We start from the raw sequence: 25,909 nt of genomic DNA, 5'->3' as shown, positions 1-25,909 counted from the left end.
TAAGAGAAAGTATTTCCGTCTCAGCCCCAGTTTTATCTCAGCATTGAAAAAGAAAAGCTGAATTGGATGTAGTTCTTTTTCCAGACATCTCTTGCTAGATGTGAAATAAATCTCTCTGTAAACTGCATATTGTTGAGCATTGTGTCTGAAAAAAGCAGGTAGGTACCATACTAAGATATCAGTGTTAGTCACAGAATTAAATCACAAAAGATATGATTCCATATAACAGTTTGATAATGGTGTTATTATTCAGAGCTCATCAGCATTAGCTGTTTCATTGTTAAAATTGAGGTGCAGTTGATACTGGACTTGAATTGATTTTTTTCACAGCTGCACCAACAGTTACCTGACTGAAGTGATTTCCGTGCAAATATTGGAATTCAGCTGAGTTTCTTAGGGACTTTGAGGTGGTTTGAGTGAATGTTCAGAGTTATCCCACAAAGACAAAAAGAGTTAGAGCCACAAGTTAGAGCTGCACAGATCCCTGCACAGATCTGCTCTTTGGGTTCTTTCATGGATCTTTTTTTGTGCAATATGCTCTTCGTTTACAGGTTTGATCTTTATTTGAAGGACTTGCCACTTCCAGAAAGCACTGACTTTTACTGTCAGGTCTTGCACGATTGCATTCCTGAGTGTGAGTCCATCTCCTGGTAAAGGTTTGTCTAGGCAGCTCCCAGGTCATGCATTATTCTGTATGTCCCAGCCCTTGAGTCAGTTGTAGCCCAGTCAGTGCTTGAGATCACCATCATACACAGAAGTTTGTTTTGGCTGTTCTGTCAGTAGGTAGATGTCCCACTGAGCATCTTGAATATGAGGCCAGGTTCTTATGAGAGGCACCTTGTTTTAACAAAGCTGTTTCAGAAGATGCCTTTTTCCTTTTGGGGCACGAAAGGTAGAAATAATCAAGATGAGAACACAAAAACGAAGATCAATGGTATCAGGTTTCTGTCTGATAGAGCAAAGTGCAGCTTCTGCCCAGTCACAGCAGAACCAAGATGTCTCTTGCCACCACACGCAGGTGAAGAATGAGTAGGATCCTGAGCTACAGATGTTGCAGAGAAGGTGGTCTCTTCTGAGTGGTTCTTTCTTCATTTAAACTTTTCATCCTGCTTCAGTTTGGTTTGAGCTCCCCTTCACTGATGTTATTAGGGCTACACAGGTGAATGCTTTGGAATTGCAGAAAGGAGCTGATTCTTAATTTAAGTCTAGGGACCAGGCACTAGAGCAGGCCCTCTCAGATGGGTAGCTGAGAAATCTGTGAGGAGGAGTGCACCTAGTCCTGTCTTGTTTTTAATGAAACAGATCAGGTCCCAGAGTGACATGGACAAGTTTCCTTGTCCAAGAGGGAACAGGCTAATTCTAGGTGGCCATTGATGAGATTGGTAGTGCAGGAGTGAGAGGACTGTTTCTTGTTTCAAACTTTATCAGAGCAAATGCTGACATTTTCTGTCTGTCTGGGGTCCGTGTTCTCTTTATCAGGGGGAATGTAGTGCCTCTTGATTGTCCTCATTCTGTAAAAAGCTGCCCAGTGAATGACCTTGGCTCTTGGGAAGGTGTTCTACTCGTTCATCTTACTGGTCCTTGGTGATTCATGAAGCCATCCTAAATGCAGATGAGCCTTCTTGTGGATTTGGACAATCCAGAGGAAGTTCTGTCATCCTAAGGTGAATGAAGGAAGTCCTAACTTTTCTGAAGTAGTCTGAAAAAGTTCTGCTGCAGGGTATGAGTGAGATTCCTCTATGATAAAAAAGATGTTTTCTCTTTGGCATGCTGGCAGTGTTTTGAAGGCATAGTTGATGCTTCAGTCTAAATCCTGTTGTCTTTTCTGGCAAGATTCACAGCTGCTTCACTTTGCCCAGGCTGCTGCAGCTATGTGTTTGCTGCCTGGGGAGTGGCTCCATGTTGGTGCCAGTTTTCAATAGCTTGGGAGTGGCTGCAGAGTTGCCCTGACTCTCCTTCAGTGCACTGTGTAATAAAGTACATTTTGGATTGACAAATGAGGCCCCTTTCTTAGGCTTGCCCTTTCCTTGTTCTCAGCATTGTTTTCTTCGTCTCCCTTCTCTTTTTCCCTCTTTGACTTTTCTGCTTTTACTTTCTGACTTTCCTTTCCCCTTGTCTAGAACTATTATGTTAAAGAGCTGTGCGTAATAGACTTTCTCTGATTTCTCTTTGGGTGTTTGGGGATTACCTGTCACAGCTGTTACATGGCTGAACCACCCATGTATCTCAGTGTTATTCCCTAACTCAGAAAGAAAAATGCTTGATCAAAAGGAAACCCAATGTATTTCCTCACCCTATTTATGCTGAAAATAACAGAGTCCAAAAAATCCATGAATGGAGACAAGTGAGAACAAACAGAACAAGTTGTCAAGGCAGATGGAATGCTGTACTTCAGCGGAGAAACCTGCATGCAAGTCTTGGGAGATTATTTTAGGCAAGTCCAAGGATGGCATTGGCCTTAATAATTTCTACCTAATTTGACATAATGATTTCATGCAAATATCATTTACACCACAACTAGTAGTCTGATTTACTCTGAAACTACCTGCACTTCAGAAGCTTTGATTTCTAGCGCACCTTTTTTTAATGTTATTATTAATAATACTGTTTTTCTTGTCTTTCTGGCATCTGGCAGTGGGTGATTGAGATTTTGTGTTCACATATGTTGTGCAAGAGGAATTCTGGATGTGTAGTTGTTTAGCATCAGGCGTATGTGCTTTAATTCTCACTTCCAGTGGTAAAACAGTCTGTCGTGTTTTGAAAAAGAATAGAAATCTGGGTCTAATGTGTGGAGTTTTTTTGTTGTTTCAGGGGGATATCCTTTTCAGTTTTATGTTTTCAATTATTAAAATTCCTTCAATGGTTTTATTAACATCCCAAATGAGTGTTTTCTGGTTCTTTCAATGTTATTATTAGGCTCAAATTATAATAGTACACGTTTTCTCTAGGAAGTACATCCACAATCTGATGTCTGTAGCTCTTTCACTGCACAATAGTGTCAACTTATAATTTAAATAAATAGGTCCAGATGATCAGAAGATGTACATACTATTACCTCAATTTGCTAGGTAACACATGACTCTAAACCAACCAGTTCCACAATATGTCAATATTTTGATGGCTTTTAGCTTTACATTTTCAACTTTCGAGTGTATTTGTGCTTCCAGGTCACTTGCTAGTTTACTGATTTTGTTTGGACATGGAATTGCCTGATTTTCCTTCATATTTACCTGGTTTGCCAGGACAGTGAAAACACAGGGCTTGCATTTGATAGGGTTTATCTGTTGCATACCATTTATTAATTGAGTAACCTCATCTAGTAAGTATATGTGGATCAGAAATATATTAGGATCAGAAAACATTTTGGCACAATTTTTTCCTCCTGGCAGCAGCACTTCTGAGTGCATTGTTTAAATGAGTGAAGTCATTTTCATTTAAGGGAAAATTAACTTTTCTTCCACCTGCCATTGTTCTCTGAAGAGGGTTATGATGCAGTCAGCAAAATGCTAAGGAGGGAAAAGAAAAATTGCATCAACCTCAAAAGAGGGGATGTCATTTTTGTCTGCTAATCTTGTAATTATCCTGAAAAAAAGCCCCAAATACAGGGTGAGAGACCCTCTTCATTCTGTCAGACTTCCAACTCCCCGTGCTCTCGTTTTCACTCTTGGCAGGGTAAGTAATGGCCATGTCTGGATGCAGCCCTCCCCATCTCCGCTCCGCTGACATCATAAATTATCCAGATACAAATGGACAATGTTCATTAGCTGTGCACTTTGCAGAAAGAGCCAGCTCAGGAGCTAAGCGCTCGCCCATTTTTATTAAAAGTTAAAAAGCTCCTTGCTGTCACGGAAAGGGGATGTTGGAGGAGGTACAATGGAGGACAGTGCCACAGAGCTAATAAATAAAAATAATAACTATTACCATTGGTTGAGTGACCCTGGGAGAAGAGCACTACTGAGCCATTTGTTGTTCCCTTTCACTTGTCAACAGCAGTGCTTAAAAGCCTTTGCCATTGTTCAGGGCCTAATAGCACCTGTTGGGAAGATAGGAAGACAGCTGTCAAAAAAAAAAAAAAAAAAAAAAAAAAAAAAAAAAAAAAACAGGGAGGAGGGTGGAAGCTGATGATTATGCCCGTAACAAGCACAGCTGCAGCAGGATATTTCCTGGCTTCCATTGGGAAGCGGGCTCTGCCCTGGCAGCTCCACACCCCGCTGCTCTCCGGGGTGGGCACAGGGAGCCAGAGATGCCCTGTGGGAGCTGCCTGGGTCCGTCTCCCAAAGCAGTGAGAACTATCCCAGAATAACCCCACACCCCTCAATAGAGCAAGTTGCAACTTCGTGATGGGGGTGCTTGTTCTGCTTACTTTTTCCCCTTTATTTCTCTTTATTGCTGTGTTGCATTGCCAAATCAGACTCTTTGTCAGGACACGTAAGGAAGGCTGAAGGGTGAGGAGCCCCAGGGATCACCAGCTCCCTTGGCAGCCCATCCTCCCGAGGCCAGAGCTGCGTGGTTTCTGATGGTGGGAAGTGACAGCAGTGGCCAGGGCTGAAAGATGGGCTATTTAGAAAATTGCCTCCTCAGCTTCATCACACCTAATCCTCGCATTTTTCATTTTGAGGAAAATTACCAGCACTTCAGGACTCAATTTTTTTTCCATTTTTAAGTAAGTTGCTCTGAGATTTTCAGGTAAGAATGCTGTGGTAACTCTGTGTGAAGGGTTACATTGCTGCTGTTGAATTCAGGATTTCAGAAGTGCAGTGGTAGAGCTTTGCAAGGATTTCCCTGGAATTCTAGCCAAACACTTTAGCTCTCAATTTATGTTTTATGGTTATTTAGATTGCATAGTTTTGGGGCTCTTTGTGCTCTATTTTAGGGTTTGTTCAAGAATGCATTTAATTACTTGAAAAGTGAACAGGTCAGCATAAAGATCCTTTTGGTCAAAGGGTAAACCATGGAATCTCCCTAGAACATCCTTAATGATGTGTCAATACCTATAAAAAAGTTAGTGTATAGTCATCTCATTGAATGCCTTTTTAAAGTCCCTCTTACTTATCAAGGATGTGCTGAAGATGTGAACAATTAGCAGACCAAAAACATGGCCCTCTATTAATATTAACAATTTACTATGGCCCTTTAATTAGAGACTGGCTCAGCTGGTATCACTAATACAAAAATGTATTTCAGGGGAATATGTATTCTGGTGGAGTATCTCTGTCCAACTGAGACAGAAAAACAAAACTGAAGTTAAATTTAATATTATTTAATTATCAATGTCTTTGGTTTTATGCTGTTACTCTTGAAATAGTCTCTGGAAATATTAAAATTCCTTTGTGATTTCAGGATTTTAGTGAAGCTCAGAATGCTACCTCCTTCTATCATCTGACACACTTTTATTGCTGGGTGGACCACTCCTGAGAAAATCAATTACTTCTTTCATTTAGAGATACCAGGAATTAAAGGGGTATTAGAAAGCTGAAGAACACAGAATAAGACAGAATTCTTCTTTTTTCATGTGTAGGAGAGGGTTTTTTTTTATTTCACTGTTGCCCTTCTTTTCATAAGGATTCCTTCTGGTGGAACTTCAATTAAAAAGGAAGGGGTTGCTGCTCAGGTGTTTGAAAGTGAATTACTCTGTTTCATGTATTTATTTTTTGCACATCAGGGAAGAACTGGGCACATTTAAAAATTTAACTTTTGTTTTATTTAAAGTTTGATAAGGTTCAAAAACTTACTTCGTTCTTGCATGTTAATTTAATTAGGGGTGAAGAAGATAGTGCTGGTGGGGAGCTGGAATCATCCTAAATATTGTGTGTGCAGAAAAAGATGTTCCAGCAAGGCTTGTGCCAGTGAAATGCCTCATTTGGCAGAATGTGTTCTTTGGGCCAACTACCTGGCCTGGATCTCCAAAGGCAGCCAGACCCTAATTCCTTTCCAGAATGGCGTTTGTGCTCCTGAATGCCTTTGGGGCCCAAAGCAGTGAATGCCAACGAATTTCAGTGACAGAAGATGTACCGTCCTTTGCGTGACGTCCTGCGCTGTTCCCAGAGCCCTTCTCTGGGGGACGCGGTTGCTCCTCAGATGCCCTGAGAAGGCTGCCCTAGAACAGAGGCTGGACAGAGTTACAGAATAAAGCAGGGATTTATTAAAAGGATCTCCTCAATGGATCCACCTTGGGCAGCACAAGAGCCCAGCCAGGGCTGCACCCAAGATGAATCAAAATGGTCCCAAAATGCACGACCGGTCATGGGGTCTCTCACTTTGATCAGTTCTGCTCCATTCTCATATTGGAGTTCATTGTCCAGTTCCAGCTTTAGCCCATGAAGTCCCATCCTTCTTGTTCTTCTCTCTTCAGCCCACGTTGTTTGTGCTCTTGGGCCTGAGATTTGGATCATTTGTCCTTGGTCCCCAGCTAGAGAAGGAATTGTTTTGCCTCCCTGCTCTGTGAAGAGAGCTCACCATCCCCTAATGTGAAGCTCAGAAGTGCACACTAAAGCAGCACAGAATCTGAAAAATAGAAAAGCTGAAACCTGAGGCATCACCACTGAAAATGAGAAAGGCAGATTGCATCTGAACCAGCCACATCCTACTGTGTATTTTCAGGACAGATATTTAAATGGAGGGTAACTGAGCAGTGACTACAAACTGCACTGTTCCAGTTGTTTTTGCAGAATAATTTGGGGTTGTCCTGCCCTGCCTCCATATAAATCTGAGGCAACCAGCAGTGGCTCCAGGCTTGGTGTGGAAGGGCAGATTAATGGAGGTGTGAGTGGAGCACACCCCATCTGCCCTGGCACACAAACTTGGTTTCCACGCCCTCAGCAGTGGAAGGGGTGGCATTTATCTCACAGCAGCTTACAGCCCTGTGCTTTGGAGGGTTATTAGCATACACTTGGTAGCCTTGGTGGGGTCTGCTGTCACTAAGGTAGGTAAGGCAATGGAAATAGAGATAGAGCTGGAATTCCCTGTTCTGAGGTGAGAGCAGGAATGCAGGCTTCTTCCCTGGCTCAGGAATATGCTCATGAAAGAGGTGGTTTTCTCAGATATTAAGGCCACAGATGGGCTTTTTGGACATCTCATTGTCAGTCCAGAAGAGTGTTTGACAGAGAGAGTTTGAGAAATGCCTAAATTTTTCACATCTGGAAGCAGGCTCTGTCCTGAGGCTGTATACCAGCAGAGGATGGAAGCTGAGAAAACGTTGGCTATGGCCTGTGTAACCCCCAAATGAACATGGGCTCTTCTTCTGGGAGGCTGAAGGACTGCTGTCATGTCTTGGCATTGAACGTCTCCTGTGTGAGTGTGACACTGCTCCTGGAGTGGGTGACTGTTCAGTGAGACAGGACAGCCTGAAAAGCACACAGGTAATGGAGCAACTGCCAGTGCAGTCAGGTGATGGGGACTATAAAAATTTCAGACAACAGCCTGGCTATTCCTGAAGGTGGCATTGATTGAGATGCTGGTTTTGGTCTCAAATCTAGCTTAAGAAGTCCCTCTGCTCTTCCCCGTCCTGCCTAGCCATGTGTTCCTGCCTTGTGCTGTGGCTTGCCCAAGAGATACATCCCAAGAGATAACTTGTAGGCACAGAGGTTGTGGTGAATGGAGTGGGGCTGTGGCCCAGCCTCATCCCTGATTGGCTCCAGCTGTGCAGGACAGGTGAGCAGCATTGAAGGGAAGAGCCATGGAGTGCCCAGGTGCACTGACCAACCCCAGAGGGAACAGAGGGCACACAGGTGCAGTGCAGCAACACCAGGGGTGTAAAAGGCTGGGCTGAAGGACAAGGAGGGCAGCTGCTTACAGCCTTCTGAGGTGGGATGGTGTTACTCTGTGTGGGCAGCTTCCAGAAGCCTTTTGGAGAGGTAGGGTGTTACTGTGTTTGGGGTGAAACCTTCTGGAGAGGTAAGGTGTTACTGTGTTTGGGGTGAAGTCTTCTGAAATTGTGTGGTGACACTCTGTGCGTCATGGCCATCTGGACTGCACAATATGCTGCAACAATAATTATTTTAACAACTGGTAGTTCAGTGTATCTGAAGGCTACTCTAACCTTTTTCTCCTAATAAACATCCCCGTGGTTTTAGGTAACTTTCTTGTGAGCCTGGCAGTAGGCATTGGTGTGAGCAGTTGTGAAAATAATTGCTTTGTCTATTTGCAGGGAGAGTAGAATCATGTTTCTGGTGGTATTCTTAGATTATTGATTTGGATATTGAAATATTAAATAATTCATTTATGGTGCTATGGAACCTTTTCTGGCTATGTGAATTATTTTTTTTTAACACAAAAAGCAGTGCTTTTTTACCAGAAATGACAACAAAAACGTCTTATCATTCATAGAGCATATAATTCATCAAAGCAGCCTGATGGGCATTGCAAAAGAGAGCAAACAACTTGAAAACAAGTGTTGTATTTTTGAGCATACACAAAATTAGGCACTGTGTGCAACAGGAACGCAATGGTAACCTGATGTCATTGTGCACCACAGGTGACTACAGTCATCTGTGGATACAGAAGTTGATTTTGTCCTCTGAAATGAAAAGCTATGTGAGCTAACATGTGGCCAGGATGGGACTGGAGATGCCACGAGCAGGAGGGCTGGTTATCTCTGCCAGAGAAGGGAGCTTTTTAGTAGGCTTGGACATATGCAGCCCAGCTGTTTTCTGCACAGTGGTCGTGATGGAGTGGTGCAGTAAGAGTTATACTGTGATGTGCTGGCCAGAGCACCACAGCTTCCTTATATTGTGACTTGGGTGTTTGGTTCAGCTCTGTGAGTCTGTGCCCAAAGGCTAAAAAACATTTTGTGTATTAAAAAAAAACCCAAACCCACAGAACCTAACAGCACACTGCTTTCTGTCCAGTCAGAGAAGCCCCAGGTAGTATTGTTCTCAGCACCACATTTTTGCTTATCACGCCTGAGCGACCATGTCCCGCATTTGAACAATATTTACATTTATAGAGGTGTTTCCTAGTGTCTGCTCCAAAAGTTTAAACTGCTTTTAGACTGGTGAAAAATTGCAGTGCTTCCTGGAAGGCAAAAGAAAAATGTATGTTTTGTGGTCTTTGATTTCCAAATTTAAATACATTCTGTGTTGTGCCTGCTCATGATTCATAGTGTCTTGCCTAGCTGCAAGTAGTTCCCTAAAAGCATGATTCTGTTGATGGAGAACCATATGTGTATGCAGATGCTGCATGTCTATGTAACCTGCTGATACCAACCATTTCTTCATAATAGTTGCTTTATTTTCCTTGCTATGAAAATTGTTTCTGATTTTGTATAGGTAAGAGCTTCTTAATAAAAAATGGGGGCATAAAAATGCCCCTATCATCTAAAAATGCTTCTATCTACGTGTTTCTCTGTTCTTTAAAAAACAGGGTGGAAATCTGCCCTTAATCTCATTTACTGATTTAGACCAGAGAGGGTTTGTTGAGGTGCATGGACAGAGAACAGGATGCTAGTGGGGTGGCATGTTGGTAGGTGAGGGTTGCAGAAACACTGAGTGGAACTGTGACTGACAGGTGGAACGTATTTATGACCATAGCAGAAGAAAAAGGTGAATAATGGGTGTCAGCTCAGTGTTTGCCAGTGCTTTCTTAATACAAAGGAAGGTGCTTGCCAGAAGTGGAAGGTGTATTGGGCAGTGTTGAAGTTCATTCATGATAATTTGTGCCAACCAAATACTTACTCCTTTAGAAATAACTCGTGTTGGCAGGAAATGTGTGGTGGTCTGGCTGGGCATTGAGCAATCCTTGGCTTCTCTGTGTTCTTGCTACACTTTGTGTCGTCATCCTTGCCAAGGCCAAATGTCTTCCTTTTATTTTTTCTAAGAAGTATCTCTCTCTCAGCCTAGAGCAAGATCTGCTGTGGTTACAGAGGAGAGAACCCTTTGGGCACCTCCTTGGGAGGGCACGCATCCTTGGACGCCCAGACAACCTGCAGGTGGGGGGCTCCAGGACTCACTTTTCCTCTTGACTTGTAGTCAACTTACACCACCTCCTGCCCTTCAATCATAGCTGTCTCTTTGCAACATCAGAGCTTTCTCTCCTGTTTCTTCTCCAAATACAGCTCTTTTGGACATGCCTCGTGTGGAGAGCTCCTGTTCCTCACGTTGTTACAGCACGTTGAGATTGCGTGCCTTTCTCTGGAAGCAGACAGCTGCATGAGACCAAAGTTTGCTTTCAGTAAATAATCAGTGGGAGCAGAGAGAGGTAATAGAGATTTGGCACCGAGCACCATTCTAAGCTTGTATAAGTGGATTTCTAGGACTGTGACCCTGGAGCATGGATTGAAAAGAGCTACTGGAGAGGCTAGGCCTGAAGGGAATGCTGTGCTGTTGGAACTGGGTTTTTGGAAGGCTGCCAAGGCAGGTCCAGGTACATGTGAATCTGTGCTGCTGCTGAATTGAGAGTAGGATTAGGTTCACTCCCAAAGGGAGTGCTTGAAAAAAATGAACTTCAGGAAGTAGACTGAATTCACCACAAGTCTAGCAACAGTGATAAAAACTGTGCTTCTCTCTTACTATGGCTCTGTAGCCTCATCCATTTCCTGGAAACATACTGGTCATTTGCCAGTGTGAAAACTTGAGAGCTATTAAGCAAATAAGTCAATGAAGTTGTATTTAAATATCAAATGCAGGAGTAGAGGGACAGTGACATGCTTGTTAGCATACCAAAAATCAGATTAAAAAGCCATTTAATGTTAATTTACTGAGATAATTTACTTTCTAGTAGTTTAAGGATGGATGTACAGGTACATCCATACGTGCAGATCAGAGCAGTGAACGTGAGACTCTTCACAAGTCCAAGGAAGGTGGCTTCATTCCATGTGCCCAAGGCCTGGGTGAGAACTACTGGCTGCTGGCATCAGTCTCCGAGATTCATTGTTGTGGATGAGAGAGTCAGTCTGGATGGTGCTTGGAGCAGAGGGAGAGTGGCAGGACTGGGGGGGCAACAAGGAGTTGCTGGCACAGGCACTGGGGCAGTGCCGGACACAGTGGTGCAGGCAAGCGTCTGTAAGCAACAGAGGTGGGGGGAAGGAAGGCAAACAAAATGTGCCATGAATCTCTAGAAAGAGCTAATGACTGATAAATGCGTTGAATGGAGTCAGCAGAAATCATTTTGTGGATTAATTTGTATTTCTGTTGATTCAGTCGGGCACCTCTTGGCCAATTTTTATTTGATGATTCCTGTTCTTCTTTCCATCTCAATCCTTCTCTTTGGTACCCTCTCCATAATCCTCTTCTGCAACAACACGTAACACTATGTAAAAACCATAGTGTGTCTGGAATAAAAATGTCAAATGTCAATGAATTACTGTTCACAAACAACCTGTGAACAAGTCTTGCAGATGTATTCATCCTGTGCTGTGACTTGGGATTGGTTTGCTATGTGCCATAGGACCTACCCTGCAGATAGGTAATGGGGAGGATTCCTAGCTCAGGTGGAAGGAGCTCAGGATTCTTACCTCCTTGGAAGAAGGAAAGGGGTTCTCAAAGGCTGAATTACAAGGCATTATGAATATTCAGAACACCATGTGTAGCTTCTTGGAAGTACAGATCTTTGTAATACATAGCTGTCCTGGTGCACAACCAAAATCTGTCGCGATATAGCTCAGATTTTGCACGTAGAAAACATGGTTTTGGGGAATCTAAGAGGAGAGGGACAGTTGGAGTAGGGATCAGGAGTAGCAGTTCCTGTGTGCAGGCCATCTTTCCTGGTTTCAAGCTGTACATTATATGTGCAAGCATTAAAAGTTTTAATGACTTTCCAGTGAATCCAGAGAATTCCTGCCTTGCAAACAAGAGAGTGTTTATTTCTTCTCTTAATTTGAGAGCATCATCTTCCCAATCAAGTCTAAAAAAAGCTGAACAAAGGATGACTTTGTTTCTGTATAATTCATGGAACTTCTACTGTCGTAACCTTTTAAACAGTTATTTTTATTTAAGATGTGTAAATTTCAAATCTTTTTTTAATGGGGTACATAAATGACATAATAAACGTTTCTTTCCAAGACATGGTGCATAAGGTATTTCACAAGCAGTTACTGAAATGTGATAGGCTGAGTATATGAATAGCATATTTTATGTAAGTACAATATGTTAACATGGTATATAATAGAATTAAACAAGCTGTAATCTAATCTAGGTCTTTGGCTCTGTAAAACTATAGGGGTGGGGAAGCTATTGTCTTTTGGAATTAAAGTTCTTTTTAAGTATTAGCAGAAGGACGATTATTTGCTGATTCTGTGTCAAAATTTTGTTAAAGTGTCCTATGTAAAAATGGCAGTTCAAATCAAGAGAGGTTTGAGACTAAGTTAGGACATCAATTTAATATGATTGCTTGGGGGTTTTTAAAGGAAAAAAAAATCTATGTAATATTATTTTGAAGAGTTAACATACAGTATTTCAACAGGGGAAGCACTGATTAGATCACCACAATCTATTTTATGCCATCAGGATTGCTGAGGGGGCTTATAATTGCATTAAATTTTCATATTACTCATATTCACACATTAATGAACAGATGCATTGTTACTATTGGGATTTTGCCATTTGGCCTTTCACATCTCTAATCGTGATTTCCTACTGAGATCTTTACCGTTCTCGCAGAAATTCAGTCATTGATACATGGCCGTCCACCGCATTCATTACTCCCCCTTTACTCGTCCGCGGCTCTGCCGGCATCACCGGCGGGCTCGGCGTGCTGGGATGGAACTCGAGCCCTCCGGCCGGGCGCTTGCACCCACAGAGCTCAGGCTGCCCCCGGAAAGTGACACCGGGACCGTCCCGGCGGCCCTTCCCGAGCGGCGGCGGCGGACAGGGATGCGAGCAGACGGGGATTCGGGCAGGAAGGGATGCCCGCGCTGAAACAGGGGTTAGGGCAGGCAGGGATGCCCGCAAACCGGGAATTCAGGCAAGCAGGGGTTAGGGCAGGCAGGGATTCAGGCAAGCAGGGGTTAGGGCAGGCAGGGATGCCGGCAGGCAGCGGCCAGCGCAGCGGGGCTCTGGCAGCCCCGGCTACTGAGCGGCTACTGTAGCTTTAAGGCGGCAAGTTAGGCACAAGACTTGTGCTTCTTTTTTAGCGTACCACGGCGAGTATTTTGTCTAGCCGCGGGGGAAAAGCTTTGTCGTGGACTTTGCTGACAATGGACTTAAAAGTAAGGCGGGCTGCTTTTGGTGCCTGGAGGCTCCGGAGCCCATTGTCAGCTCACAATGGATCCCTACTGCCGCATTCCTGCTTTGCAAAGGTTTGTTGGCTTTTAATGACTGACGGCTCTCTGCCGCAAATGCCGCATTTGCTCCGGCCTGTTTACACGCTGTTCCGGAGTTTTTAGAGAAACACAGAGGAATAATAATTTTAAAAATATATATTATAAAAAGAAACAAGGAAAAGGGGCAGTGTTTATCTGACCTATTCACGTTGTGGGCAATGGTTTCCTTCGTGGGTGCTTCGAGGGGACGGACGAACTTGAGCAGTGGCTGGGCAAGTGCCCGGAGCCGGCGGCGCCTCCGGCTCGGCAGCCGCGCACGGACCGGGCTCCGCGCGGCATCCCTGGGATTTCGTGACATTAGAGACAAGTTTTAGAGATTCTAGCGGAGAAATCTCACTCGGGCAAGCCCGGGGAGCGCCCGCGGGTGCACAGGAGGAGATCGGGGTGCTGCCAGGTGAACAAAACCGGAACGGAGCCAAACACCCTCCTGTGCTGTCGGTGGCATCCGAAGGTTGTCGCTGCTCTCCCGGCGAGACGCGGGCGCGGGGCTGCACCCGGCTCGGGTGTCTGTCTGTCCTTCTGCCTGCGTGCGCGCAGGTTGATGTGAGATGCAGGAGGGCATCCCTGGCGCCGCGGTTCCCTGGGCATCAGTGCTGCCCTGCGGTTTAAGGGAGGCCGGGCTCGCTGAGCCCCGGGAGCGGCGGGGGTTCCGCGGGAGCGCGCAGCCGGCGGAGCCGCCCCGAGGAACCCGAGCTCCGAGCTGCGGCTTCAGAGAGGAGGTGGAATTAGCCAAACGAGATAATGAAGGTTGCTCGTAATGGTTTTTACTGTGGGGAAAGTTAACCAGTTGCTAATAATTGTATGGTCTCTAGGCCAGACGGTCCCTTTGATAAGTTAACATGTACTCCCTTTATGCTCCTGGTAGGGGGTAAACAAATGCCTGAACAAATACAAATACACATAAACACGAATGTGGAGAATAGCAGTATATGTCTTAGATCCCGATAATAAGTGTGGGTATTGTTATTTAGATGGCACATACTGGGACACTTATCTTTTAGTACACTCCATTTTCTAACTGAATGCAGTGCTAATCGTGGGATTGAAAGCTATTGTAATTGTGTACCCATCTAAATGCTGACAAGAATATACAATTACATTGTTTGGAATTGAGTTTAATGTTCTCTGAATTTTATTAGCATTTATATTTACTTATGCATTAAAATTCTACACAAAAAGAGGTCAGAACACAAGAGTTGCAGACATAAATATCAGACCCATCCACATCCTCACTGCATTTTTCCTGAAAATACTGAATAAATATATTTTATTTTATTTTTAAAGGAAGTGATAGAATCTGAAATGAGCAAATAATGGGTTTCCATTCTAAGCAATGCCTTTTCTCCCTCTGGATTTTGCAGTCTTCTAAAGCTTTTTTTCCATACCCAACTTTTTATTATTATTTATAATGCGTGTGTTACCGGCAAATCTTTCCACAGTGTGCTTACCACCACACGATGTTTAAACACACATTATAAAGTGGATGTAATTGTAAAGACTCAGAGGGATATAATTACAAGTAGCAGATTTAGGAGCTAATTCTTTGCTTCTCTCCCTCTTTCTCTCTCTCTCTCTTTACTCCACATTTTATCAACATAATTATTTTTTGACTGCAGACCAACACCCAGAAACTGACAGGCATCCATTATAGGCAGCAACTTGTTCACCAAATTGAAAAACAATGAACTGCAGGTTTATATGTGCCCATTGTAATACAGAATTACCGGAGCTTTGTTCCACTAGAGGAAAAAGCTAATGGTTTTGAAACAGCAGGTGACAAAACACATTCAGGTTTTTTTTTGTGGTTTTTTTTTTGGGTGTTTTTTTGGTTTTTTTTTGTTCCCTTTTTTTTTTTTTTTTTTTTTCTCTTCCCTCCCCTCTTATCAGTTTGTTGATGAAGTCATTACGAACTGGGGCCCAGAATAGGGTTGGCCTTATTTTTAGCAGATAGACTTTTAATGAGTTCTATTGTGGAGACAGTCATGTTGATTTGCTTACGTTTTTTTTCCCCCCCTTCACTCAGAAACTCCCAGTATTGAAAAGCTACTATCAAAGGACTGGAAAGACAAGCTTCTTGCCATGGGATCAGGGAACTTTGGAGAAATAAAAGGTAACGCTGTTTCTCTGCTAAAGGAAATTAAGAATGAATATACAGATACAGCTGGCTTTATGGAACTTTGTCTGCTCCTCTTCCCCTCCCCTTCAAACATGGTAATTTGGGGTTTAAATTAAATGTATGCACTCCCATCTGTGATAATATAAATCAATGAAATGGTATATTGCCCTAAGTAAATGAATTTACATTAAGCTTTTGTTGCATATATTGTCCTCTGTTATAAACGAGCACATCCTATTGCTGGATAGGGGGGAAAAAAAAGTCAGTATCAGACATATGTGGTATCAGAGTATAGCAGACCTCAGTTTCTGAAATTTGAGGGTGATCTGATTTCCTTGTTTATTTTTAGACAGATTTCGATGATGTCGATTTTTTTTAACTTTTTTTTGCATGTAGGGAAGAATAAAAAGAGCAAAGTTTGTGTAATGATACCTCTAGGTACTGAAATTAGCCAGTGCAGATTTTAAAAGACAGCGTACAACATCTGTGCACTAAAGCATGTTCTTTTAAAGCCGTACTCCAGAAGGAAAATGACAAAATTTGACCACTCTCCAGCAGCAGTAGTTTCTGCTTTGCCAAGATACTTCCCCATTTTATATATCTGAGGTCATTTTAGGGAACCTGTGGTTGTTTGTTTTCATGTAATTTAATATTTTTATAATTCCTCTGCAGTGCTTAGGGTGAGAAACTCACTCAAAATACACATGTCAAAAACTGTAAGTTTCAGAGCAGCCATTATCACTCTGAAAAGAAACAGTGACTCTTATTCTTCTCCCGTTTATATCAGTGTACATCTGGAGTAGCAAAACCCAAGCCAATGTTGTTTTGGAAATGTGAAAGTATAATGAAATTAAAATTAAGCCCGTCTCCCGTGTTTATAAACAGGGTTTAGTTTCTGTCCATTACTTTGGAATGTTTACTTGCTCATGTTGTCCCTGATCTAGAGATCCTCACTGAGGCAGGCTCCCAAACCTCCCAAACCAGGGTTAGGGACCCTGTGCACGAGAGGTTGGCAGTATTCAGTAAAGCATGCAATACAAGATGCTCTCACGGGTTCCTGGGTTGGTGCAGATGCTAACAAAGTGTCATTTTAATTCTATGGGCCTTCCAACTTGTCACTGATAAGCCACCAGCATTAGTCTGTGCTATTCCACTGACTTACCCAAGAAGAAAAATATTCCCCTTGTTTCCCCAGGCTTCTCCCTAGGGGGCTGTAATTCAAAAATATATGTTCGTTACATATGTAGAATAACTTTATAGCAGAATGTAGTGCTCCAGCCCCCAATAGGCTGAGACGTTGTTGTGATGATGATGATGGTGATTATTACTGCTGCAGAGGGCCAAACCCTGGGTTCTTCATTCCTGTTCCATGTGTGTAAAGCAACAGGTCTTAAAGAGGATGGGCAGCCACTGGGCTTACCTGGGAGTTTTGGGTTTTAAAAGCACATTGTTTCAAATTGACATCATCCTTTGCCATGAACTGATGGATCTTTAAGGTGTTTCAGGGACAGAGTACGGGGAGACATCTTTCATACCCACTTTTGGGTATGTATTTCGGCAGATTTTGCACAGCATGTGGAGCCTCTTTAATTCTTGACACACTGGAACCTTTAGAAGGACTCCCAGTGATTCTCCAGTGCCTTTGCACTCCGTAGAGCTGCTCTGAAGAGTGCTGTGCACTGAGAAGGTGGTCTGTTCCCAGTGCCTATGATCTTTTTCTTTTGGAGGGCAATCTTTTTTCTCCCTTCCTCCTTTTCCCTTTCACAAGCTCAACTTGAAAGCAGCAGCAGCCAGCTATATGCTACCACCAGAGAAATTCAACAGTCCTTTCAGTCGTGCCTGGGGGAAAGGATGGGGAGCAACAGCACAGCCTCAAAGAAGACTTTTCTTTGCTTTAATTTTTGGTTTTTAGCTTTATATTTTGAACACAAGTCGAGTTATTGTTCTGTAGCTCTGTTCAAAAGCCTCACATCTGAGGCTTTTTAGTGCAACTGTGGTTCTGTGGTTGGGGGCATGGTTATTAGGTGTTTGGATCAAGTTTGGCAGTAAGCTGTGAAAACAGGCACTGGTTTATTTTTCCTACTGACTGCCGTGACAGTTGCAATTATTGTCCATTGTTCCTAGGTGGCTAGAAAGGAGGGAGGATACAATAGAGCATTGCCCTCTGGGGGTAAATGAATTTGACTTACAGATTCTTGGGGGGTCAGGCAGGCTGATTATTTAGTGCCCAGGAATGTGGTTTTCATGGCACCATCAGCCCTGAGCAGCCAACAAACAATGGCTCAGCTGTATTGCAGCTGTATTTAGTGAGGCAGCAGGAAAGGTGTGCAAGTTGAGCTGCTCTGTACCCACACACACGTGTACAAACACACATATATTATGCTACAAAATGATTTTGTCATTCCATAGTTACGAAGTTTTCCAGTTGTGATTTTTTAATTAACTTCTTTCTCTGCACTTGGCCCAGAAGCTGTGTTTTTTCCACCCTTCATTTCTCTATTAGTGATATTTGGAAACCCTCATTTAAGTACTGTCTTATTATTAATACACCCTGGAATGTGGACAGCACTAGGAGCTGTGCTGCCCAACTGTCTTACCCACTGAATAGTTTTTTCCATTTAACTGTTCAAAATTTCATTGTGTTTTTCATTAGGTCTGGGGGAGTTTTAGTACCTCATGTGCAAAAAGTCTCAGCACTACGCTACATATTGTTAATGCCCAAGTCTGTGTTACTACCATTGAGTTTTATTATCTGGGAGAGATTAAAGAAAGCGAGATGAAGACTTTATTTTCTATCAGTGTGATTTCTTTTAAGTTAGAAAGCAGTAATATTTTCTTAAAGACAGGGAAATTGGTGAATGGTTGGAAGTGACCAGACTCCCATGTTTTGTATTCATTTGTTTCTCTTGGTTGCTTTGTCACCTTTAGCTGCTACTTTAAACCCCCCCTTTCTTCATCTGCACGCCTGTAAAACAGAAGAGCCATCACGGAGTATCTGCAGAGAGCCAGCTGCAGACTTCCAAGATCACAGTTAGAAGGCTTTATAATATATCCAGTTACTTTTCCTTGAAATGTATTATTTTATTCCACAGCTGGACCGAAAGGTCCTGCAAGGGAATGCTCTTAAAATGGGGCAGAATCTAGAACCTTTAATGTCTGTAGAAATTGTAACTCAAACACCTGTGTTTGTTCAGAGAGATAATCTGGGGCTAAATTACAAATTTGGCACTAGAGATTTCTTAAGAAATTCTGTTTTAATATCCGTGGAATTTTTACTCTGCTCAAAACAAGTCGCTATATAACAAAAACTACAAAACGTGCTGTTTAATTGAAGCATTTTAAAGTGAAGCTGTAAAACTGTATATTGATTTGGTTAAAGTCTGTTCAAACTTACTTATATCCACCCTATTCAAAACCAGGGCTCAAAAGGCCTCTGGATTATTCTTGGATAATTCACTTCATTGAATTCAGTGGAGCAGAGAGATCTTCAGGTCCCAAACTGATGGTGTACAGGAAGGAAAATCATCCCCCTTTTCTGCTGTCAGTGTAACTGCCTTGTTAGCTGTGCATTGCAGCAGGAAAGTAGGTGCTGTCCTCCAGTGTTACTAGGAAAAGGTATCAAAAATACATTTATGCCTTAATTATCAGTGATTATTCCTATATATATATATATAAAATTAACATGAAGCTTCTCTTTCACTGGTGCTGGACCTCAGGTGCCTCATGGGTTGTCCAGCCTTGCTCACACTGGTGTGAGTGAGGCAGCCTTAACCACGATGAGAACTCTTCCTAAAACTTCCTTGGTGTGCACAAAGCCTTGCTGCTAATCTTGTCCATCTCTCTACTGAAACTTGGCAAGACATAGTAATGCATATTTTTTATGTTCCCCACTTAGCTAATTTTGAATAGGTGTGTGGAACAAAAGGTTAAACAGACTTCTGTTTCCAATCTTTCTGAGCTGGTTTTCTGTTGAAGGCATTATTAACAGCGATTGTGCCCAAATCTCTCAAGAAAGACTGGGCAGGTCCGAATCTGATATATTTTTGTTGTTGTTTGAAAAACCTTTTGTATTGTGCAGGTTAGTTTGTAAACAATTCAGGTGAAGCGTTCTCTGCACTCCCTGTGAAAGGGATTGTCGTTGGGTTAAAATCAGCTCTTCATTGTATCCACTGAAATCTGGGTGGCTCTGGAGGCTGTATTGGAGTAACCACAGATTTATGGATTTAATTGGAAGCGAGATTAGCCTACCAACCCTGATCTTCAGCTCACGATAACACAGACGTTTGTTTTGTGTGAGAAACTGGGTTCCAGGTTCCACGGAGTGTCAGTACAGGTATTGTCAGGCTGTGTCTGATGAGAGATAGAACTGTGTCTGCTGGAGACTCTGGTTTTGCTCGTGTGCTCAGAAGATGGGGCACGGGAGAGTACGCGGTGAACAGTCTTAGGGCTGCCAATAATGGATAAAGAGAAATAATCCATTCAGCGATACTATAGCTCATCAGAGCCCATGAATTAAAGACATATGTTATGTAGATTCAATGTATGGATTAGAACGGATAATCTGGTAGGTGACACACAGAATCTTGAGATAAGTGAGCTATGCAGATTCGGTGTATGGATTGTGACGGATAATTCCATTTAAGTAATGCCGGACAAGTTGAAGACAAGTAAGCTTTGGGTAGTGCTCAGGTTGTGTGCAGTAATCCAGTGAGTGACACTTTGGATCATATAATCTGTAAACTAAAGACAAGATTCTGCATTTCCATGTGGACAGGAAGAAGGAGGGGGAAAGGGAGAAAGATTATTCATGGGGAATACACTGGGTTTAAACCTTTGACTAATACAGGACAGATCCCCATGAGATGTGTGAAAGCTGAGCGCTTTCTTAGGGAGCTGCCTGAATTTTGCATTTGCAAATTAATGGTTCAAAAATGTTTGCAAACTAGTGTCAGCTGTGGATGTTCTGCATTATTTTTTTGTGAGTAGTATTGTAAGTGGAGTGGCAAGAAGAGAAGGGTGAGAGTCATAAGTGAAGGAGGTAAGGTATCTTGGATTGTCAGCTTTTAACTGCGATAAATTTAGTATTTGTTGCAACCTACTTGGTATCTTCTTCTTTGTGTTTACTTTTTTTGAGGGGTTTAATAGTAGCAAATTGCAAATTGAGCTTTAGTCCTTTGTTAATATTCCAGAAGGGCTGGGGTGCATGGGAACCTGACCAGTTGCACTCAGGGAATCTTAAGTTTCAAGAGGAAATTTGGCAGCGGCCAAAATCGTGGAGGTTGATCACAAGGCAGTGAGGTACTCTCAGGCTGCAGAGGAGTAGCCAGGGCTAGCTGAGGCACACTAATAGAGAACTTCTTCAGGCCAAAAGAAAGCTTGAGGTAGAGGTTGTGACTGCGTGGAGCTGCTCCTATTTGACCTAGAACGGGAGGTTAGTTGAGGGTTGTGTATGTGGAGGGGAGGGTTAGAGGAATATTTTTTAAAGCATCTAAAAATGTTATTTTATGGCAAAGCAGCCAATTCAGATTGTTTCAGATTTTTGGACATAAAGGTACTTAATTTGGTCTCAGAAAGTCAGGTTCTCATTTTATTTTTAAGATGTGATTATTGATAGAGATAATAGACTAAAATTGAACTAATTAAGGTAGCAAATGCCAATGGCTTTGTTTGAACATATGGGGGCCAAACCACTGTATTTAAAAATTGTTCAGCGAGTTGGTTGACAAAAGGGTCCGAAAGCTGGGCTTCATGGTTCTAAAATTACCTGAAAGAGGTGCTGATAGAGCTGAATGTCACTGAGCTACGACTGCCAGTTTGTCAAACCAAAACAAAGCAAATACACACACACACACACACTTTTTACTCTTTTTTCCTGCTGCTGCATAAAATTCCAGCAGCAAGTGTTTTTTTCCTAGCCTAGTTCTAACTTGTTGTCTAGACAGTAAAACAATGAGTAACCTCTGAGAAATAGGTCTCAGTACAAACGTTGTCTATTCCTTTTGTAACCTTGACAATAAGTTGCTAACCTGGTTGAATACCAAGCTTTGTTTGTGGTCTACTGTACCAAAACTTTTTTTCTGACAGCAAATAAAGAGTGCTCAGTGACAGCCTCTTTCCAGCGTTGTGAAACAGCAAAGTGCTGGTTTGGTACAGAGCAGGCAGGCTGAGCTTTTTTTTCCCCACAGAATATGAGTTCTTGAGGCTAGTAATGGCAAAAGAGGGTAATTGCTCATAATTTGGTTTTACTCATTCTTCACCTTGCGCTCTAACATAAAAGATTAAGACTGTCTGTCTGCTGAAATAAATACCTTCCTTATATCTCGCTGTTAAAATGGATTTTTACTTGTCAAACAGAGAAGATTCATTACATAAATCTGTAGGTACAGGCAAATCAGTTTGAATTGTGCACTGTTTCTTGCCTTGTTTCTTTTTCTGGTGCCTGTGGCTTGCCAAGTAAAAAGCAGTCAGAAAGTTTTATTATGCTGACTCGCCCTAGCAATAAGATAAAATAATTTAATTTAGCAAGGTGGGTAGTTATAAGATGGCAGTCATCATGTAGTAAAATTGGCTTAAATACTTAATGAAAAATGCCAGTTTTCAGATATTTTTGTCCTGACAGCTCCAGGATTTAGTGACCCAAGAAGCTCTGTTCCAGTCCATAATAAAGCACTCTGAAGTATTGATCAGGGGAGTTAGCACAAGTTCACAAGCACAGACCCACATCCACCCACCCACACATCCCAGCAAGTACATAATTTAAAGTACAATCCCACTACTTGGCCATAAACATTTCACATTGTTTCCCCTGTTCAAAAACAGGGGAAAGATGTTAAATTCTGAACGTACCTCAGCCAGTTAGATCTGTGTATCAGACTGCTTTGCCTGAAGGAAACATCAGCTCCCCACTCCCTCACATGTGTGACTTCAAGTGATGTCAGCAGCACGGATGGGAATACTCCTCTTTAAATTTTAAGTTATAAATAGATTTTTAAATTTTTATTTAGGGAGAGCATGACACAGATTAGTTTGCTTTAAAGTAGAAGAAGACTAGGTGGCCTGTCTGTTTTACTTTCCTGGTTTCCTTACTGAGCAAAGTATTGTTGGGTTTAGATTTCTAAAATGTCAAGGTTAAAACTGGGGCAAGGAGTGGGGGAAAAAGAGTTGACACTGGGATGGGAATGATACTCTGGAGGAAAGATACTGCAAGAAAACCCTCTAAAAAAGAGAGTTATTTTATGAACTACTGATAATTTTATTTATTCTTTGAATTTGGTACAGTTAGGACTCGTAGGATTTTACTCTTCCTGAGCACGGCTTAGTTAATAGACTGTTCAGTTTGAGAAACCTCCTTCACTTTAGTATTAAATCTGCAACCTTCGCTGGCTTAAAAAGTCTTCTGAAAAACCACAGCATTGCAGGAAATGCTTGGAGGTGACTCAGTCTTTAGCTCATGTATGGGCTGTAGCTCAGTCCTTGTCACACTGCTGTTACATCAAAGTTACACAGAGGCTGTGTTGTGGCAGGGCTCTGTTGCTCAGTGAGCTGGATGACATCAATAACTGGTTCATTCATAAGGGTCCCCTTGGCTGAAACCCTACCTAGTCTCCAACTGGGTCAAACGCAGACTTAATTATCTATTTAACATGTATTACTGTTAAAAGTCAGTGGGGAAATTCTTGGCCTTGCTGAAATAGTTCTGGTGACTTCATCGAGGCCAGCAATAAAACCTCCTACACCACATAAAGTTCAGAATGACTTTCGGCAAGTTGCTAAAAACTTCATGCCTTAGTTTGCTCTTGAAAAACATAATGCATAACATTACCTTTCTACCTGCAAACAGCCTTTAAGAAGATCAATTAGGTAGTGCTTTGAAATTAAAAAATGCTTTATACTGCATGCTCTAATTATTATTATGCATCTTAGCATTATTCAAATACAGAGTACTTCAAAATATTCTTATTTCCATTTAATGATTTTTTTTTCCCCCGTAGAAAACTTTGTAGATACAGGAGGTATTTTTTTCTTTTGTAACCACGGTTAATGATATGAACATAATACAATATTATGTCTTCCAGGCTTTGTACTTCACATTGTTTTCTTTGATTTCCCTTTGAAAGACAGATTCTGACAGTTCAAAAGCTATCTACGCAATCCCTGTGATAGTAAACTGCCTTGGTAGGTGGATTTCACTGTCTGTATGGGTGAGTGAGCACCCCTGGCTGATGCCATTCCCAGCAGTATATTGGGGAGGTGACAGAGGGACTGGGGAGAGCCTTGCCACAGCCCTGCCCCTGTGGAATACACATCCCTAGGCTGTGTGGGAGCAAACACTCTCACTGCCTGAACATTTGCAGCAAAAGCTTAAAATGTCTGTTAAAGAAAATATTGGCTTTCCCAATTTCTCATTTACATTCTCATTCTGTCTAATAAATTATAATAAAGTATTTACTGTTTTGATCGCAAAAGCAGTTTCGCTGCCTTTTTTTTGCTTTGGTTCTGTTTTGGGTGGGTATGCCAAGGTTTCTCCTGTTCGTTTTCTCACTTCATGTGTGTCATTTGGTCATATTGGTGTCTTCATTCTAATGTTTATTAAAATGTTACTGTCACTGCCAGTCTGAGACTGTGAATCAGAACTAAGAATGTGTAATAGTTTATTTCACATTTGAGTAAATTTCTTCTACTACTTAAACACTATTATGGGTAGTGTTGATCTGAGATGAAGTTTAGGTTTGGCGATACAGAATGCCATTAATTTGAGTCTTCCTTTATTGCCATCTGCTGTGGGTGTTGCATCCACAAACATGGTTTTTTTTCCTGAGTTTCTCTTAGTGGTAATAGAGGACAAGCTGACACATCTGGAAGGCATCTTTTCTTGGGCCTTTATTCAGTTCCCAACCTGCAGTGTGTGCTTTGATGGTCCTTTGCCTGAGTTGTTTCCATCAGTTGTGGAAAATCCCCGTTTTGCCACTGCAGTGAAGGAGCACAGAGAGCACCTACAGCAATCCCCTGAAGGGCAGGTGGCCAGGTGGTTAAAGCTTGGTTAGACATAAAATGTGCAATATGTGTTTGTTGTGGTTCTGAGGGTGATTAAGAGTAATTCTTGAGGCAGGCATTGTCACTCAGTAGTTTTGTGAAGTGGTCTAGCTTGCTGTCAAGCTGTGATGGACCTGCAGTGATGGACACTTGGGGTTTTTCTGTCAGCCCTGCTGCCTGGCTGAAGTGAGAGCTCTGTGACGTGTAAAGGCCAGCTCCAGAACCATTCCCAGCTCCGTGCTGCTTGGAGCAGCCCCCAGGGAGTTTAGTAAGGAAGCAGCTGAAGGTGGCTGCTGGGGTTTGCACCCCCTCCCAAGTTCTAGCAGCGTTAGCAGCCGTGTGGGTAGTTCATTAACTCATGAGTAGCATAATTTGACCAATTGTCTTTATTTGTTTTTGGCTTAGTTGCTTGAAATACTGACATATTTTGCCCTGTAAGCTACAGAATTCTTTAAATGGAAATCCCTTAGCTGCCAAGACACTTCACACCATGACACAGGTTTAGATCTCGTGCAGGTTAACACAGAGAAAATAGTGAGGGTAGGACAAAAGTCCACCATCCTTGTTTACCCCCAGTCTACAGCATCTAGAAAAGGGTACAAAAACCTGGAGCTCTTAACTCTGTAGTAATTTTTGATAGACCAGGAAAAATTCCTGGAACTGATTGTACTTATGTAGTGACCCCAATGTTGGCCTTACCTCACCATTAAATAAATAACACTGTCCATGCTTTGGCCTTCGTGTGCTCTGCAGAGCAATACATGATTGGCCATGGCAATGTGAAATGGCACTTTTGTTGACCATTTCGAGGGAGGTAATTATAGGAAAGGTGTGCTAGGTAATAAGGCGAACATAAAAAAAAACCAAAATTAAACTAAATGCAAACACTTAATGTTATTATCAAGACCATCTGATTCAAGTACTTCCCTTGATTTTTTCATTTTCACACATTTACAAGCCACAAGTTACCTGCAAGTTATGTCAAAACTATGATTCATCATCAGTGGAGCTTACATAGATGTGTGAGTAAGACAAGGGGAAATTGCACGGAACTCACCATCACTCATTAGAGCCACATTAGCTGATCTTTTTTTTTGCCTCTGGTTTTGTGCAGGTCACTTGAGAGTATGGCTATCCAAGTACTTATTTTGCAAGGAATTATTCCCTCAAAAATTGAAATTATCATTAAGTACTATTCCAGTTACTGGAAGGATGGCTTAGTCCTGTGAAAAAAAAGTACCTACTAAGCCATGTTTTCCAGGAAGTATTCTCCAAGAGAAGATTTTTTTTTTTTTTAATAAAGCTGATACTGATAGATTTTCCCTTTTGGTTTATTAGCAAACTGAAATAGCTTGAGAAATATAATGCAAGAAGTCTGCCTTTTGTCAGACTACTTTCACTCCAGCTGTATAAACCCAAGGAATTATGCATTGTACTTAGTAAGTAGGATATAAAACACCCCTTGTGGGCATTTCAGATTGTCTTTAAAAACTGAATAGTAATGA

The 25,909-nt window shown here is 42.1% G+C and overlaps 1 protein-coding gene across 5 annotated transcripts in view; it reads left to right on the top strand.

Annotated features, from left to right (window-relative positions):
- The window catches only part of SOX5 (SRY-box transcription factor 5), a 285,498-nt gene that overhangs the window by 112,104 nt on the left and 147,485 nt on the right, over positions 1-25,909 (top strand). For all 5 annotated transcript variants that reach the window (XM_053942786.1, XM_053942785.1, XM_053942783.1 and 2 more), the window contains exon 4: positions 15,279-15,365. In XM_053942786.1, the coding sequence (XP_053798761.1) occupies positions 15,279-15,365 (87 nt within the window). The remainder of the gene's footprint in view (positions 1-15,278; positions 15,366-25,909) is intronic.

Source organism: Vidua chalybeata, chromosome 5 (genome assembly GCF_026979565.1).
Source record: "Vidua chalybeata isolate OUT-0048 chromosome 5, bVidCha1 merged haplotype, whole genome shotgun sequence".
NCBI classification, from domain to species: Eukaryota; Metazoa; Chordata; class Aves; order Passeriformes; family Viduidae; genus Vidua; species Vidua chalybeata.
Note: the sequence above shows the minus strand (reverse complement) of the source record. Positions and strands in the feature narration are given on the sequence as shown.